The sequence below is a fragment of the Panthera onca genome, chromosome A1 (assembly GCF_046562875.1).
Source record: "Panthera onca isolate mPanOnc1 chromosome A1, mPanOnc1 haplotype 2, whole genome shotgun sequence".
NCBI classification, from domain to species: Eukaryota; Metazoa; Chordata; class Mammalia; order Carnivora; family Felidae; genus Panthera; species Panthera onca.
The window spans coordinates 161409297-161427216 of NC_138339.1; the positions used below are offsets into that span (position 1 = coordinate 161409297).

Here is a 17920-nt window from a genome sequence, read left to right on the forward strand (position 1 = left end):
CCAGATGATGGGGACGGGCAGGGTTTGAGTCCTCAGCTCACTGGGGAGACAGGTGCATGTGGCAGTGAGCCATTGCCTGTGTGGTATTTTGTGTCACTGGGGAGTTTTGTAACGAGTTAATGGCGGTAAAGTGTAAACTCCCAGGGTCCAAGTGAAAGTCAGAGACCTCCTGTCCCCCTTCCCAGCCCCACCCCTCTCTCGTTACTTGTAGAAATGGACAGCGATGGCCTCAGTGGAGGCGTGCGTGCAGAGCCCTGGGGGACGGGCTGTCCTTTGCTGCTGACCTGTCACTGATGCTCCCTCACCTGGTTTCTACCTGGGAGGGTCCGACATTTCATAACTTAAGAGCAGGGTCCCCCAGCAATGCAGGGGGCGCTTTTGTCCTTCGGGGGTCTGGGCTGAAGAATAATCAGTAATATTTCTCCTATGCTGTTGGACGTTGCTGCTACAGGGATGATGGAAAACTCTCACCATAGAAGCATAGCCTGTGGGATGGGCATGTCCGGCTTTTTAATAACAAGCACAGAAAAGAAAGGAAGGCTGGAGGGTCGGGTGGAGGTCTGCTGAGGCCAGGCATCGGAGAATTCACGCAGGCCCCCGTGGGAGGCTTGGCTCAGTGGAGGGAAGGTTCAGTGCAGTAGCTCACAGGCCAGGACACCCGACAGCTCTGATGTTCGGTGATTAAGACAAGGTCCTTTGTGAAGGATTAAACAGGAGCTGAAGGAGGAGAGCTACCTATTATGAACCCCAGCCCCATACCAGGACTCAACCTTTTCCCTCTGACCCCCTGCCCCTTCCCCCACCCCCTCCCGTCTCCTGCTGTGTCATTGCCATCAAATTGCAACTTGGTGCTGGGAAATTTCTTCAACAGCGAGCACTCAGGATGAAATGGCTTCACTTGTCAGAGGAAAGGCCTTGTCAGGGCGCCTGGGTGACTCAGTCAGTTGAGTGTCCGACTTGATTTTGGCTCAGGTCGTGATCCCAGGGTCGTGGGATCGGGCTCTGAGTCAGGCCCTGCACTGAGTGTGGAGCCTGCATGGGATTCTCTCTCTCTCTCCCTTTCCCTCTCTCTCCTCTGTCTCTCTCAACCCCTTCCCCACTCGCTCACTCTCTCAAAAAAAAAAAAAAATTAGAAAGTGGGGTCTCCTATAAAAGACACTTTCACGCCTTTCACAAGGAGAGTCGGTAAAGTAATTTACTGCCGGGAACTTCTTCCCTGTCTCTTAAGTTATTTATTTATTTTTTTCCTATTTAAATGAAAAGTTCGAGTAACCGTTTTTCTTAGAATCTCTGGCTTGTTGGTTATCACACTTAACCTTACTTTATTACTTTTTTTTTTTTTTTGGGTGTATTCACGAGTGTTTTGCTTTTAGTCAAGTAAGGAGATACTGAATTATCAGGTTTATTTTTCTAGGAATTTCTCATGCAAGTGAAAAGTTTATTTTCTCTAGTAATCCTATGTTTAACATCAAAGGTTTAAGTGGGCCACAGGGTGACGTGTCTGGGCTCGCCGCAGGTCTCTTTCTTCCTAAGCGTAGTTTCCACTAGAAATAGAAATTTCAATCTGAGAAGCATGTTGTTTTATTTGTCATGCGGCTCGGTACCCGCAGCACCCCTAACTCCCATGTGCCTGAAAATGTTACGTCGTTTTTACCTGCTAAGTACAGATGTGCTTTCTTTGGTCAGGGGACTGGTCACCAGTGGAGGGAGGAGGCTGTTCTGTGCAGCTGTGCTGGGAGCACCCTTCCCCCGCCCCCCACCCCCCCCACCCACCGCAGAGTCTGCAAAGTCCCGGGGCTTGCATGGAGCCCTGAGTGAGGCCTTGTGGGGCCTTACGCAGATCTCCACATACGGCCCTCCCTGGGGCTCCACATGGAATCTGGGGGGCACCCCACGAGGCTCTCTGCAGAGAGAGAACCAGGGGTCTCTGTGGACAGCGTTGTGCCCTGAATTCTGGCCACTCAAATATTGACCGTGAAGCCAAGCACATCCAAACCCACATATTCATGAGAAATCAGAACGAGGAAGCAATGGGTCAGAACGTGTATCTAAAACGTTGCTTGAATTTATTTGCCCTGCTGCCGATTTCCCCGATTTGTCTCTAAAACATTCTAGACCTGATGCTCACTGTCCTTTCCACGAATGTGTTTGTAATCACGGAGCCCAGCTCACCAGTGGCATGACGGGGTCCGTGTTCCAACATCTGTGCTGTCCATGGCAAAGATGCTCTGCGACTTGTTTAGTGATGTACTATTTAGTGATTTGTTTTCTATGTCTTTCCCTTTTTTTTTTTTTCATAAAGTAGCCCAGATTGAATTGAAGGTGGGGCCTTTAATGAGGGTGCTTTGCTCATTTGCATTCCGATGCTCTTTTAAATGGAAGAGAACAGGCAGGGAGCCACCGCCCCCCCCCCCCCCCCCCCCCGCCATCCTCAGGAGTGGTGGTAACCAGTACATGGAACTCTGTCCTTCCTGTGAACATCATTTGTCATGTGTGATAGAGCAAAAACAAGATGGAGAAGACGTGGCCAGTGTGGCATGTCATATGGAACGAGTGTGAGAGTATTTTTCCCTTAAATCAACGACTTAAAAAAAATTTTTTTAATGTTTATTTATTTTTTTAGGCGGGGGAGGGGCAGAGAGGGAGACACAGAATCCCCAGCAGGCTCCAGGCTCCGAGCTGTCAGCACAGAGCCTGACATGGGGCTCAAACTCACAAACTGTGAGATCGTGACCTGAGCCAGGGTCGGACACTTAACCGACCGATTCACCCAAACATCCCTCACTAGTATTTCTTTAATGTTTAGTTATTTTTGAGAGAGAGAGAGAGAGAGCGAGCATGAGTGGGGGAAGGGCAGGGAGAGAGGGAGACACAGAATCCGAAGCAGGCTCCAGGCTCTGAGCTGTCAGCACCAAGCCCGACGCGGGGCTTGAACTCACGAACCGTGAGATCATGACCTGAGCCGAAGTCGGACACTTAACCGACCGAGCCACCCAGGTGCCCCTAAATCAACTACTTTAGATCAATGCTGCTGTGAGTGGGTTTCTTTACAAAGTAGTGTCTAAGCTACAGAATAGCACAGTGTGTGATCCTATGACAAATTCAGCGAAGGCCGATAAGTTTAGGTTCTCTTTAGATGCGTTACCTCCGGAATCCAGCATCCGGGTATGTTGGTAACGCCTGCACAAGCAACACGTGGGTCCTCATGTGTTTTGTTTTGTTTTGCCACTACACTTGACGCGTTCAAGGAATATCTCCCATTTTCACAAATGTTCAGGGTGGATTGATTGTACAATTAATAATTTATACTTTGCTTCTACTGGAATTAACGCAGATCATATGGTATGTGAAATTTTGCTGGAATCACCATTAGGAAGCATAAATATTTAAAAGCGAGGATGTCAGGGGGCACCTGCGGGGCTCAGTCGGTTAAGCATCTGACTCTTTGATTTCTGCTCAGGTTGTGATCTCACAGTTCCTGGGATCGAGTCCCATTTCCGGCTCTGTGCTGACAGCACGGAGCCTGCTTGGAATTCTCTCTCTCTGCCCTTCTCCCATTTGAACTCTCTCTCAAAATAAACAAACATTTAACATAGAGTAAAAGTCAGTAAACAAATGGAAAGGCAAGTGTGCTCGGCTCTTGGGCTCTAGCTCCTGCTTCCCCTTCCTCCAGGGCTGGGGCTGGGGGAGCAGGTGGAGGGGGTGGGTGGGTTCCGGCTGGGGCTGGGGGAGCAGGGTGGAGGGGGGCGGGTTCCAGTCCTTTCTCTGGGGCTAGAGGAGCAGGGCGGAGAGAGGGGGTTCCAGCCCTTCCTCTGGGCCTGGGGGAGCAGGGTGGAGAAAGAGGGGGTTCCAGCCCTTCTTCTGGGGCTGGGAGAGCAGGGCGGGGGGGGGGGTTTCCAGGTGGCCTGCTGGCCTGGGCTCCACGTCCGGAGCTTGCTGCCTCTGGACCCTGCAAGCCCTGGCCTCCTTCCAAGGCGACCTTCAGGTGGCCACCTGTTCCTTTGACCGCTTCCCTCCTCAGACCGTGGTTCAGGGCCCCCGCTAGCTGTGGGCAGCAGCCTCACGTTGGGAGGGTGTCTCAGGTCTCAGTTGAGGCAGAGGGCTTCTGTCCAGGTCTTCTTTCCATAACAAATTAAAACTTACAATTAGATTTCTCAAACCGATCCCCTTTTTCCTGTGTGTGTTCTTGGTGGCACTTGCTTCTGGTCCATTTTGTCCGTATCCTTTTCCTCAGCAAGCCATGGGCCTTGTGACCTGATTGGGGGTGTCCCCAGCCTGCTCTCCGTTTCCCTTCCTTCTCCTGCATCCGAACAAGGATGCTAGATGAAACCAAGCTGTTTTCTTGGGCGCGAGGCCTCCGCCGGCTCTTGGGACCGCAGTGGGTGGTGGGGGACCCAGGCACGAAGGTGGTAAACCGAGGGGTGGGTGTTTGGAACGATGCTGGGTGGCCACGTGGACCCGGGGTCCTCGGCCGTGGGGCCCTCAGTCTCAGCCCTCCCGCTGCCACACCGGGGTGTGTGTGCATGTGTTTGCTCTCGTGCACATCTGTGTGCGTAAACGTGCTCGGAGCCCTGCGTACTTCGTGCCGACCTCGGTCTCTGCGCTGGTGGCTGGTGTCTCTCCTCTTCCTGCAGTTCCTGCATCCTTCCCATGGCCAACAGCAGGTACCTGTCGCTGTGACGGTGTGTGTGCGTGCTCGGGGTCACCTCTGCAGTCGTCACGGGCTCTCCCAGCCCACCTGTGGGATCACAGGGGGCAGCCCAGGGCCTCAGTGTCCGAGGGAATCGTGTTCCTTGCCACCCCCACCCCGCCTGGCATGCCCCCAGCTCTCTCCCTGCCGGTGACCGCGGCCTGGCCACCCTTCAGCGCCAGGCACGAAAGCTGCTTCCTCTCCTTGCCCCGGGGGTCAGAGGCCCATGGGGGCTCCCCTCCACCCTTCAGCACCCCCCGGGGGCCTCAGGGAGGCCCCGGCCCCGGAGAAATCGCCGTGTGCACAAATGTGCGAGCCAGGATCGCCCTGCCTGTATTCAAACTTGCCCGCGACGCTCAAGCATAGAAGTGAGGTTTTGATACTTGCACGTCACAAAGAGACAGTTACCTGTTCACCCCGATTCGGGTGCACAGTGATCTCGTGGTGTGACGGCGAAGCGTCCTTCCACACGGGGTACCTGTCACCAGTGTTTCTAGGACTGCGCTGAAGTCTGGGAAAGTGAGGAATTTACTGGCTTAGCTGTTTTCAAGATAATGGATGTCGGGCTAACAGGAGGGGATTCAGCCCTGTAAAAAAATAAATAAACCGTGTTCGGTCAGCAGATCGACTGCATCTTGGCCACGTGCTCTGGGGTGGCTGGGGGTCCGCCTGGCACTCGGCCTCGGTGACAAAACGCATACTCATTTGGGGAGACGTAAGTCCGGGGTGGATTGTAGCAAACAGCCGCTCTTTAAGGGACTCAAGCAGCTGCGTGCGGGCTCTCATGCGGTCTGTCGCGGGGACAAGGACGAAATAGCCAGCTACAGGGCGCATCTTTCCCCAGGACAGAGTTGGGCCCCTGTTTCCACTCTACGGAAGAGTTTACCTGTTTTTTAAAGGCCACAGGGCTTTGTGAAAATAGTAAAATATGGTAGCATTGCCCCAAAAGATCACGTTGTGGGGCATGTTTAAAAACACGGTCATGAAAAAGATACGTGGACGTTGGGCATTGAATGTTGGCAGTTGACAGTGGCCTGTGTGTCCAGGCCTTTGTTTTTTGGCTGCACCCAGGACATGACTCTGGGAGCTGGTTCCAGGCCTCCAGGGCCCGCTCCTGGCCGCAGGGTGTGCTGGGAGTTTCCTCTTGCTGGAATCAGCCCTCTGCACTCAAGGTGAACAGAGAAGAATTAGAGCCCCCCAAAAGTAAACTGAGAGTCTGGAAGGGACTGTGATGATTTTAGAGCAGCGTGCCAAGTGCAAGTGGGTTAGTACAACCGCAGGGCAGAATGTGGCCAGCAGGGCCCGTGGGTGACCCTGGGGGTGGTGCACAGGGCCACTTGGCATTTTAATCAAAAACCCAAGAAGCCTTGGGGCATCTGGGTGACTCAGTGGGTTAAGTGTTTGACTCCTGCTTTCGGCTCAGGTCATGATCTTACGGTTCATGGGTTTGAGCCCTGTGTCTGACTCTGTGCTGACAGCTCAGAGCCTAGAGCCTGCTTGGGATTCTCTCTCTCTCTCTCTCTCTCTCTCTCTCTTTCTCTCCCTCTCTCTCAAAATAAATAATCTTAAAAAAAAAAAAAGCAACTAAGAAGCTTAAAAAGACAATTTGCTATAAAATGTCAAAGTCTCCCAAGTTGGTCATTTCCTTAAAGAGGAACATGTTAAGTAAGAATATGCTGGAAACGATAGAAATGGGGAGCAGGTTACAGAAGCTTGATCCTCGGGCCTGGAAGGGAGTGCGCAGTTAGAGCTCTTGGCGGGTCCTAACACCGTGTCGCCTACGGGGCTCCTGGGAGCACATGGCGTAACCTGGACCCGGCCGCCTGGCCAGGAGGGTTTGTGGTCAGGCTGTCTCTGCAGGAGATCGTGCGGTGTGGTCGTTTCCGGGACAGGCGATCCTGTGCCAGGGTCCCCCGAGGCGGAGTTCAGCTCCCTTTGTCTCCCCAAGGGCAAGGGCGAGGGGGCCCCCCTGCCTCCGCCTCCCACTCGGCCCAGGGCCTCACGAAAGCACACTCACAGTCACCCTAACCTGGCTGTTCCCCTTCCTCGGACACTTGGTGGGGGGGGGGCGGTTCCCCCTCCAAGTTGTTTCTGGAAAACGGAGTTGTGTTTGCCAGAGACACGGGCAGTGAAGGCGGCTTGAGAGGGACCTTTCCTCTAACTGGAGATTGCACTGTGCCCTCGACAGTCACCGCTGACTCTTTTCCTTTCTTTTCCAGAGTGAGGATCTGTCTGGCTTTATCACCGTGACGTCACGCATCAGAGAATGACTTTCAAAGAAGATGCTCACTGTTTTGTTTTTGTTTTTGTTTTTGTTTTTTTATATCTGAAGCTGCTTACAAATTTTCTTTTGGATCTGAGCAATGACTACATTTTGGAACATCTACGACTGTATTAGACTCTGAACCCCCCAGGCGAGGACACCTGCCTCTCCCCCTGGTTCCCACAGGGGGCATTCATCATTCTGCTGCTCGTGCTGTGTTTCGTTTGTTTTTTTAACAAAATTCGCCGAAGAAGGTATTCTCAAGAAAATCGGATGTTTCCATTGGCCCTTTAAATTGTGGCCGGTGTCTTAATTTCTTCTCACTTTCGTTTTGGCAAAGCAGATTTATCCCTCAGCATGCTGGGAGATGCTACCAACACCCATGGAAGTGGGCCAATCTGGTATTTACTGGCATGCACTCAAAACTACCACAGTCCTACCTCAGTTCCAGGTGAAGCCGGATTTGTGTGGCCGGGGGCCGGCAGGACCTCCTGTACATAGATGTCTGCTGAGTGTCTCGAGTGCGGCCTTCAGCCTTATTTAACTGGTCCCAGGAAACAGCGGCTCCGTGGATCCAGTCCAGGTACCTGCGTGTTTACTCAGCCAGAGCCCAGCGTGGGACTGACACTTCTCAACGGAAATGCAATTTGGGATTGGACTTTGAAGATGGATTCATAAATAATAATAATAATAATTATATGTAACTGAAGCAACCTACTTTTGAAAATCATCAACTGTATTGGGTAGCGGGGGGGTGGGGAGGGGTTTGGGGAGGGGGTGAATATATCTTTTTACCTTTAACAGACTTGTTTAATCTTCTCTGCGTAGACGTTTATGTAGGTACATCAGATTGCAAAAGCCTTTGATCCTATTTATAAGCTCAAATGTCTCTGCTACCCTGACTCTCGAGCCTGCGTTTCCTTAACCAAAAATTCACGTAGGCATGCTAGCGATTCACGGGTGGTCGCGGCTTTGGCAGATTTTACAAAAATGTGTTATCTTTACTCCACGCTACCGTGTCGGCCAACGAGGCTGCCCTGAGCAACAATACAAAAAAAAAAAAAAAAGAAAAAAAAAATTAAAAAAGGAAAGGGAAGGAAAGAAATTGATAAAAGAGGTATTCCGGCCCCTGTGTCGTTAAGGGAAGAAGAAAGAAAAGACAACAGAGAACGTCACGTTACATGTGACTTGTCGAGAAAACTTCCTGACGAGACTACCCTCATTTTATATTTTCAGTGTTCTGAAAAGATCGGTGTTGCGGTAATCATTGCAGGGGTCATCCGAAACTGCTAACCTTGACCGGCAGAATGTCCCGTCGTCTTGCTGCCCCACGTGACAGAGGGCTATAGACCTTCCTCCCGCGGGCACGTCCGTGTCTGTGCTCCCCGTCTGCTCGGATGGTCCCAGAGAGGCTACACTAATTCATTGGAGATGTGAGCTTTTTTTTTTTTTTCTTTTTGGAGAAAAATATATATAAATATATAGATATATATCACTATAGAATAATGCATTAATAAAATGAGGCTTTTTTAGAGGAAGACCAAAAAATTCAATGTCTTAAAAATATATTTAATGGCAATGCAAAAGTCTTCCTGCTTCCGTGCTGAACTTTTAGAACAGAGGATTGTATTGCAAGACAAAGTTGAATGTAAAGTGACCCCCCTCGAACATTTTTAAAGTTTTACTTTTCTAAAATTACACATCACAACAGTGTATAGACCATACGATGTTAGTTTGAAGGTCGATTTCAGTGTATAATACAGATACTTTATTAAAATGTATAAAAACGTCCCAAAGTTTGGATTTCGTTTTGGGACTCGGGATCGATGGGTGGTATTTGCTCTGTAACCCGCCCCCCTCCACCCCACCCCCTCCCCCGGGTACAGTGGGACTGACTCTGGACCCTGCTGGATACAGTGTATGATGTGTATTTAAGTAGTCCTCTATACTTAGAGTAGTCACGCCTCTATACAAATGGTTCACGTTCAGACTGCCGCTTACAACAAGCAAAATAAAAAGTTGATAATATACTAAATTTTCCTCCATCCTGTACATTTCAAAAAGAAAAAAAAGGCATATGCAATATTTACACTTTTAATTTAGTTTACAGAATGGAACCAAAATGTATAAATGTTATGTTTGCTAAAACTTCGCAATGTATATTGGGTCTTTGTACATTTTGCCTGACTTACCTTAAATTTAAAATATTTTTTGCTATATAAACTTTAACAGTTATTAAACAGTGTTTTCTTTTTGGGTACGTATTGTTTCTGGATATCAAGATGTTAAATATATTTCTTGCTATTGTGATATGACAAAAGACTTAACCTTGGTCTGTCTTCCATTGTACACGCTGTATATAAGGGTCGATGTGACGTTGCTGGAGACAGCAATAAATGGAATTAGAATAGTGCACTGTATTTAGTCTGTCTTGATCATGGATGCTCTCCTTAACAGCCATATGCAATAAAATAAAATACGTTATTTATGAAACGGATAAGGCCTTGAGGAGGTTTTTTTTTCCCGCGTGAGGATTCTGAGTTCAACATAAAGCCACTCTCCTCCTGGTGTTTCAGAGTAAAAACGTGAAGCTCTTGAGATACTTGGACGCCTCCTCTCATTTAAATATTTTTGTTCTGGCAAGCCGAGAATATTCCCCAAGTCACAGAATTAATGAAAAGTAAGCGTACGAAGGAAACATTGTACAGGATGTAGGATGCTCGCGGTTGCTGGTTGGGCGCTGTCCCCAGCGCTGTGCTGACGTGAGCTCCTTTATGGTGGGCAACAACCGCGGGCGGTGGGAATCGCCCTCCCCTCTGTAGAGACGGGGCGGCCGGGGCGCAAGAGACGAAATGACTTTGCCAGAGGGCACATGGCTCTGAGCGGCAGGAACCAGCGTCCAAGCCGACCCGCAGCCCCCCCCGGGGGTGCGCACGAACCATCCACACAGAGTCATCACGGGCGGGGGGTGCGCTTCCGGGGGCAGCAGATAACGGAAATGATGACTGTAGACTTTCATCAAGGATTGCTTCCCCTCCTTGTTAGAGATAATTCCTCTGTGCCCGCACTTTACCCTAAAATTAAAGTAGTGCCATAACATGGGTGTCCCCTCTTTTGAACAAATGAAGCCAGAGCAGTTTGGAAGATGGTTTTCAATGTCGGCTTTTTGTTTGTTTGGTTTTTTTACCTTTTATTTTAGAGAAAGAGAGAGAGACAGAGTGCGAGTGGGGGAGGGGCAGAGAGGAGACAGAATCCAAAGCAGGTTCCAGGCTCCAAGCTGTCAGCACAGACCTGACGTGGGGCTCGAACCCACAAACTGTGAGGTCATGACTTCATGAGCTGAAGTCGGACGCTTAACCGACTGAGCCACCCAGGTGCCCCTCAGTGTTGGTTTTTAAGGCATGAGACTGGCAAAAGCTGTGTGGTGTCGGGGGGGCCACGCAGCCTGGTCGTGCCTGGACAGATTCCCCTCAGGGCTCCCGTTGGACACAGAGGAGGAGAAAGGCCTCCAGGCTGGACACCCCTGAAATCTAACTATTTTAATGGAAGGGCAGCTAAAAGCTGCCATTCTAGGGGAGTCGTACAAGGCAGAAATCAGCAAATGTCTTTACCCAAAAGCCAGTTGGAAACGAAGAAGCGTGGAGTTGTCGCAAAGGTCCACGAATGCCATGAATGTTCGCCCGAGCACCATTTGGAAACTTTGAAGAGAAGGCTGAGTCCCATATGACCCAACGATGGGGAGGGTGGGGATCCCCCTCTGTTGATCTTGGAAGAGTGCAGTTCTCACCTATGGAGGGTCTCAGTAGCCAAGTTGGAGGACGCAGACTGGCTTCCGGCCTCTTGCCGTGCCCAGTGTGTGAGCTGTCCCGCAGGACCTGGGGTCCCCGGTCCCACATCCCTGAACGGGTTTCCCAGCAGGCCCCGGCAGACGGGCCACTTGCTTATGCGTGGACGTTGGACGGGGCGTGCTAGCATTTGAGTGGAGCTGGCGTGCCGTGTTTATCATAGCCACGCTTGGCCCCCCGTTGAAGGGCGGAGGGGGTCATAACTGCTCCTTTGCAATGGGCGGTGTGTCTTTTCCACCACGTTCCCTGTGCGGGTCTCCCACATTTCTTTGATTTCTACGACTCACTGCGGGGTGGAGATGGTCCTTGACACAGACCTGTGTGGCCTCGTGCCCTTGGGCAATGCCAAACGTCCCTCCAGGATCTGGCTGGGTTTTCTCTCCTCCGGCCGGTGTCTCTTCTGCTACTCAGCTGGCTTGCACTGCTCCATAGGGTGCTGTTTAACTCTTGGGTGGTTCCGCACCTGCTTGTCGTTAGTACCTCCTTGATTTGGGGCTAAAATGATTTCCTTGAGTCCAGCTCAACTCTCAAGTGACCCATGGCCTTGGCCACTACACGTAGAGAAAGTTCTGGGCTCTTTTGGGCACTGGCTCCCCTGACCTGAGCTGTACCTGCTGGGTTTTCTTTTTCTCCTTTCCAGAATCCCCTCCTTTCATCCGGGACAGGAACTCTAAAACCTCTAAATTGTCACAAAATTCCTTACACCTTAAGGAACCTACCTTGACCCAGGCAGCCTGCCTGAGCTCAGCCCTCCCTTCTGAGACACTGCAAGTTCCCGGATGACTCCCACATGAGACATAAAAAAAAAAAACATCAAATGGACCCATAGCATTTCCCAGAAAATGCGCGTATTCATCAGGATGGTGTTGGCTGCAGACAGTAGCCCAATTCAGTGGTTTAAACCAGTCCTCCAGAGTGCGGGCTGATCAGAATCTTCTGGAATGCTTCTTAGGCCAGATCGCTGGACAGTCCCCAGACTTCCTTTTCGGTGATCTGCGGTGGGGCTCAAGAATTTGTGTTTCTAGCAGTGTCCCAGGGGATGCTAAGGCTACCGGTCTGGGACCAAACTGTGAGAGCCTCTGGACAGTAAAGGCATTTATGACGTCACAAACAAGAATTCAGGGCGGGGTTATGTAGGCAGCTAAATGGCATCATCAGGGCCCCAGGACCTTGTCACCTATCAGCTGCCCTCAGCAGCTTGGCTTTTCTCTCTCAGACCTGTCTCCTCATGTTTATAAGATGGCCGTCGCGGTCCCCAAAGGCATACCATCCCATAATAATATCCCATAAGACAATCTGTCCTCTTTGGGGACTTTCTGAAGAGACACAAACAGTCCCAGAGCCACCCACGCCCAGCCAGCTGGGCCTCACTCCCACTGACCGAGTCTGCCCATGGGGATCCTGGTCACTGGAGAGTCTCTGGTTGGTTTGCACTGAACGAGGCTCGCCCTCTGGGGCTGGGAGCCCTCAGCATCCTGTGAAGTGTGAAACTGCAAGATGGTGAGTGGAGCTGGGTGCTGGTGACAAACACTGAGGTGGGGTCGTGTCTCACAGGGAGGGGCCGACAGTGGCTGTACCAGCAGCAGGCAAGGGACTCGTGATTGGAACCCTTGCAAACACTAAGTACAGGAAAATATCGGCTTGCGAGCATAATTCGTTCCAGAAACACGCTTGTAATCCAAAGCACTTGAATATCAAAGCGAATTTCCCCATGAGAAATCATGGAAACTCAGATGGTTCGTTCCACAACCCCCAAATATTCATGTAAAAATGATTACAGTTGTAATCTAATACAAAATGAAAGAGAGAATACAAAATATAAAGAAAAATAAAGTAACCCGCACTTACCTTTGAAAACCTTTGTGGCTGGTGCGAGGGAGACAAGAGAGAGGAGGGTTATTGCGTAGGACGACTTTCACTGTCACCAGTGGATGTTGACTACGGTACAGTATTATTAAACGCTTGTCATATGCTGTATTGAATGTAAGTGGCAATAAGGCAGCAGAAGAAAGGGTCTGTATCTACAGGCAGCCTGCCCTGGAAGGAAGGAAACATTCCTAAGCTTATTCTTGTCTGGAAAAGCAAAGGACTGTCCCTGGGTGCTCTGAAGTGACAAAAAATACACCAGTGCCAGTTGGGGGCACCTTCCAACGTCCGAAAAAATCACTGATTTCTGCCAAACACTGAGCCCTGAGACCGAGCATCCGAGCATGGGAGATGGTCACCTACAATCCTGCAGAGAGAGAGAGAGAGAAAGAGAGAGAGAGAGAGGAGAACCATTGGCTCAGTTGTGATCGTGTGACTTTCAGCATCACGTACGACTCGTATTGCAAGACATCCTTCTTTTTCCAAGTTAAAATTTACAAGAAATGTTTGCTCATCTTGCAGAACACCCGCAGAACAAGTTACTTGCGATCCCGGGTTTTCCTGTGTACTTCAAATGAGCTATCTCCACTCCCGTTACACCCCCCCCCCACCTCCAGGGACTTCGAAAAGGGGTTCCTAATAAAGCACAAGTGGAATAAAGTGATAAATTTCGCATGATCAAAAACATAACTGCGAAGCCGGCCTATATTTACAGAATTGTTGTGGCCAAGAGCCTGGACATAATTCCACCACCATGTTCTTTGAGTATGTTTGTTTTTGGTACTGATTTCTGTCACACTGGAAGCTATTTCATGCAAGATCAAGATACAGAGGATGGAAAATTGGACCTTTCAAGGGGCATTAAAAGCAAACACTGTTTAGGTTGCAAAAGAGAAAGCTGCAGTGATTTATCCCCATTGGTTACGTTAGAGGCTATGATAAGAAAAGAGATTTGTCACCGACCTTCCTGAAAGAAGACAGAACCGGAAAAAGGGACGGAAGGCTATGGAAGAACTACGTTCATTTTCCACAAGGAATAATTTGATAATGGTGAGGATTATTGAATGCCAATATTGACGTCAGAAGAATTTTCGATTACACTGTACGGAGGCCTGAAAAAATAAGACTTTTCGGGGAGAAGGGCAGGTGGGCCGTACAAACTCAACCAGCCCTTCCTGCCGGGGCCTGGCCGTCCTCAGCTCGGGGAGGACGGGGGCGCCCCCCACCCCGGCGCCCTCGTCAGCAGCGTCCTGGACCCGTGGGCACAGCTTGCAAGCCCCTGGAGCCTCCTTCCTTTTCTTGTCTGGCGTCTCTGAAGATTAGGACACGAGTTAGCACCGGATTTAAGCAGGACATAGAGAACGATTGTGCCCAGTGTAGTTTGTGGCAAAAGTACGAGGCCAAGTGGCATTTAAGGATCTGACATAAAGATCTAGAGACCCGAGGGGAGGATCAGGATCTTAGGGGGGTCCCGACCATCACCCACCTTTGTCAGGCCATGCTGAGGGAGCACCTCCAGTGAGTGGCAGGCCATGCTGAGGGAGCCCTTCCAGTCGACGGGTTATAAAACTCGGTGTAGCCAAAGTGACGGAGGGATCCTTACAAAATCCACACGGGACCTTATCTCCACCTTGGCGGGGGAAAAAAAAAAAATCCCCGGCCCCTCCCCCACCCCACTATCTCATAGGAAAAGTCAAACCTCCTCAGCCTGGCGGACACATGTGCTTCATGCTGTGGCTTCTTTGGCCTTCCTGAGGCTCATCGTGGCCCCTGGATCACGCCCAAGCCTTAGCCAAAGTCTGGGAGCTGCACCCAGCTCACACACAGACAGACACATAAAGACACCGAAGATCAGAATTGCTGGGCTGGAAATAAATGTTTAGTTGCCAAAAGATGTTACTTCCTAAAATATTAGAAGTCAGAAGAATTTTTAAAGACATACATACATGAGGCATCACACTTCAGTCCTTCCTTTGAAATCTGAGACCATTCTGAACCTCATTTCCTCCCACTGTCCCCTTCTTCTTCCCCTCCCCCCTCCCCTCCTCTTCCCTTTCCTTCCGGTCTTTTTGGTTTTTATGATACTTTATTGGTTTTACACTCTCAACATGAAGAGATTACATTTCCTCCGTAATATAATTCACATGACTTTTAAAATATTCAACCTTTCTTTAAACTGATTAATTTTCTGCCACTGGACCTTTGGGCATGCTTATGTTTTAATCCATTTGTTAATTATCTGGATTTGGGACTTAAACAGAAAACTCAAAAATTTCTTCAAGAAACCTTTTCATTTGCTATGTTGCCTGAGTTTTCTCGTATAGGAGAATATTTGCCTCTTTACAGATGAACAACAAATTGGGTCAGGTAGAATGTTTTCAAGTCTTTTCTCAAGGACTTTATATGCATTTCTCCACTGCCTCCTGGCATTAAATGCTGGTGCATAGAACTCTTGCCTAACCTAATTTCTTACTCTTCCAGTGTTTTTCTTTCTGTTTTGATGCCTGAAAAGCTGTCTTTATCCTTGAAATTCAGAAGCCTCACCAGTATTGAGCATTGTTGTTCAAATGCTCTGGGCAGTTCAGTGAACTCTGCATTTCCAGACACTGATCTTCCTTTATGTCAAGAAAACATTCTTGTATTATGCCGTTGAAGACTCTTCATTCCGAGCGTATTGAGTTCTACTTTAAGGGCAGCAATTATGGGACGGGCCTTATTTCTGACACATGTCCGTATTCAGATCATTAGCTTCGCTGTACATGTCTTCGTTTCTCCTTTTTATCTGTGTGTGTTCGCTGTGGTCAGTCGGACTTTCCTCCGTGTCGGCAACTCCAAGTCCACCCACGTCCAACCTGCCGTGTATGTTCCTAACACGTTCGAGCTGTGTTAGTGCCGCTTTAGGACTTCATTCCCCTTTTGATCGGATTCTGATTTCTGTTTACAGAATCATTTCTGAGCTCTTAACTTATTGAATCCAGAACGTTTCTGAGTTTGAATCACTTCTGGGGAATTGGCCTTGTACGAGGTGGCTTAAACACTCCGCCCCCACACGCGTCTTTGTCCACGCTCCCCGTGCCGGGGAACAGTCAACACTGAACTCGTTACCGACGTGAAGCCTTTTACGCCTCTGTGGCCCTTGCGCAAGAAATTCCCTTGGCCCAAGAGCGTTGAGGGCTCCTTCTTTACCTGGACACCTGCACTCGGTCTTCAAGACAGGTAGCATCAGCTGGATCAGTCAGGATAAGTTAGGTGACGTTGCCATGATGAGCAAGCCCCACATCTAAGAGACCTATTTCTCGCAGTAACATCTCCAGTGTGAGCGGGGGAAGGGCGGGGGGAGGAAATCCAGAAACACGCGGTGAGCAGTCTTAAGGACAACACGACCCATTTTCCATTCGCCTCACCATGCATTCACTTCTCTGGATTCCAAGGCTCACCGCTCTACTCTGCCACCTTCCACGCTCCACCACGGCACCTGCTTTTGTGCATTTTTCTCCCAACGAGGGAGCTCCCCGAAGGACAGGACCACACTGAGGACATAGGGGCTGTCAAAACTCCGTTTCTGTGACTGCCAAGCCACTGTCCTAGGACATTTGCCTCCATTTTCACATTCACCTGTCACATTCACAAACCCCAAGGGTGAGGTGTTATCCAGAGTGCCGAAGCTCAGAGATCACACATCTTGCTCGGGGTCACACGGCTAATAAACACAGCGTCAGAATTCAGAGCGCTTGTTCCAAATGTTGGCGCGTTCCCCCTGTGCTTTGGGAGGGCTAAGACAACACACGGCACATAGTAGGTGCTCAACAAATGTTTGCTGAGTGTTTTGAATGGACGCACTTGTCTTGCATATTACTCTAACCACCAGTCTACATGAGTTCGTTGTTTTGAAGATTGTACCATAGACTTGCATACCTCTCAATATTTACCTTGTTTATTGGCTTTATGAATGCATAACATTACTGAGGGGATTAAAGTACATCTGAATTATAATAAGTGACTGACATTCAATCCCAGTGCTTCATCAATACCAAGCGTACATGTAGCTCCCTATAACAGAAAAGCCAAAACAACAATGGTTCAAATATGGAAGGGTTTATTCTCTCAGGTAAAATGAGACCGAATGTGGATACCTCGAGGCCGGTACGGTGTCTTCACGAAGTTTCTCAGGACCGAGGCTCGCTCTGTCATTAGGCTTTGCCATCCTCTATGCACATCTTCTGTCCTCAAGTTTTCTTCGTGGTGCAACGTGGCTTCTGCAGCTCCAGCCATCACACGTGCTTTCCCAACCAGGAAGTGAAGGGGACATACGAAACAAATCAGCTGCTTTATAAGTGAACCTTCTGTGTAGGTCGCATGGGCTGGACTTTGGACACTTGTAAAAGTTCCAGGAGAAGCTGGGAAACAGACTTTGAAGTGGAAGCTTGCCCCCCACCCCCCCTCCAGAACTGAAGCAGGCTCTCGGTCTAAGAAAGAGGGGCAGACACATTACATATGGAGATCTGATTTCAAACACAGCTGCTTCTTTTGCATTCATGTGATCATTATGTTTTGACTTTTAAAATCTATACCTTTTACTGGACTTCCTTTTATCTCAAGGGTTTTTAAAACAGCATGACTCTGAACTAAACAGAGGACTGAGTGCAGAGGCTCACGGTGCCCGTGGACAAGTGCCAGAAGCATCACGCACAGCAGAGTGAAGGCTTAAGGAGCGCATATTTACTGTGGCACATGCGACGCTGGAAAGGAGGTACCTGCGTGGATACGTCTGTTAAAAATCGCATGGTGACCACACCCCAGCTTTCTCCGGGAAAAGCACGCACATTTAAAAAGACTAAGATCCCATGTGAGCTCCCATTCTGGCGGACGCCCTTAGTTCCGGTCCCTCCCTCAGCTCCCTGGAGGCAGTGGGGAGTTTGCTCAACACCAATTCATGGCGAGAGTCCCTGGACCTTCCAGAATTCGCTCCGTTTTTCCCACTCAGAAGATGTAAGCGAGCCCAACCATCCCTGTCCGATGGTGACAGTGATGGTATAGGCCTTGGAGCAACTGAGAAAGCAAGAGGCTATTTGTGCCTGAGTTTTTAAAAAATGTTTAAAGTTTATTTATTTTGGGAGAGAGAGAGCAAGAACGAGCGAGAGAGAGAGAATCCCAAGCAGGCTCTGCACTGTCAGCACAGAGCCCAATGCGGGGCTCGAACTCACAGACCGCAGGATCATGACCTGAGCGGATACCTAGAGTCGGAAGCTCAACCGA

The 17920-nt window shown here is 49.6% G+C and overlaps 1 protein-coding gene and 1 long non-coding RNA gene across 2 annotated transcripts in view; one reads left to right on the top strand and one right to left on the bottom strand.

The window, feature by feature from the left end:
- The window catches only part of IRS2 (insulin receptor substrate 2), a 32238-nt gene extending 22792 nt beyond the window's left edge, over window positions 1-9446 (top strand). The window contains exon 2 of the mRNA XM_060636701.3: window positions 6910-9446. Within this exon, the coding sequence (XP_060492684.2) occupies window positions 6910-6914 (5 nt within the window). The 3' untranslated portion in view covers window positions 6915-9446. The remainder of the gene's footprint in view (window positions 1-6909) is intronic.
- LOC144617421 (uncharacterized) overlaps window positions 1-17920 on the bottom strand; it is a 292948-nt gene that overhangs the window by 198386 nt on the left and 76642 nt on the right. The gene's annotated exons all lie outside the window — the stretch shown is intronic.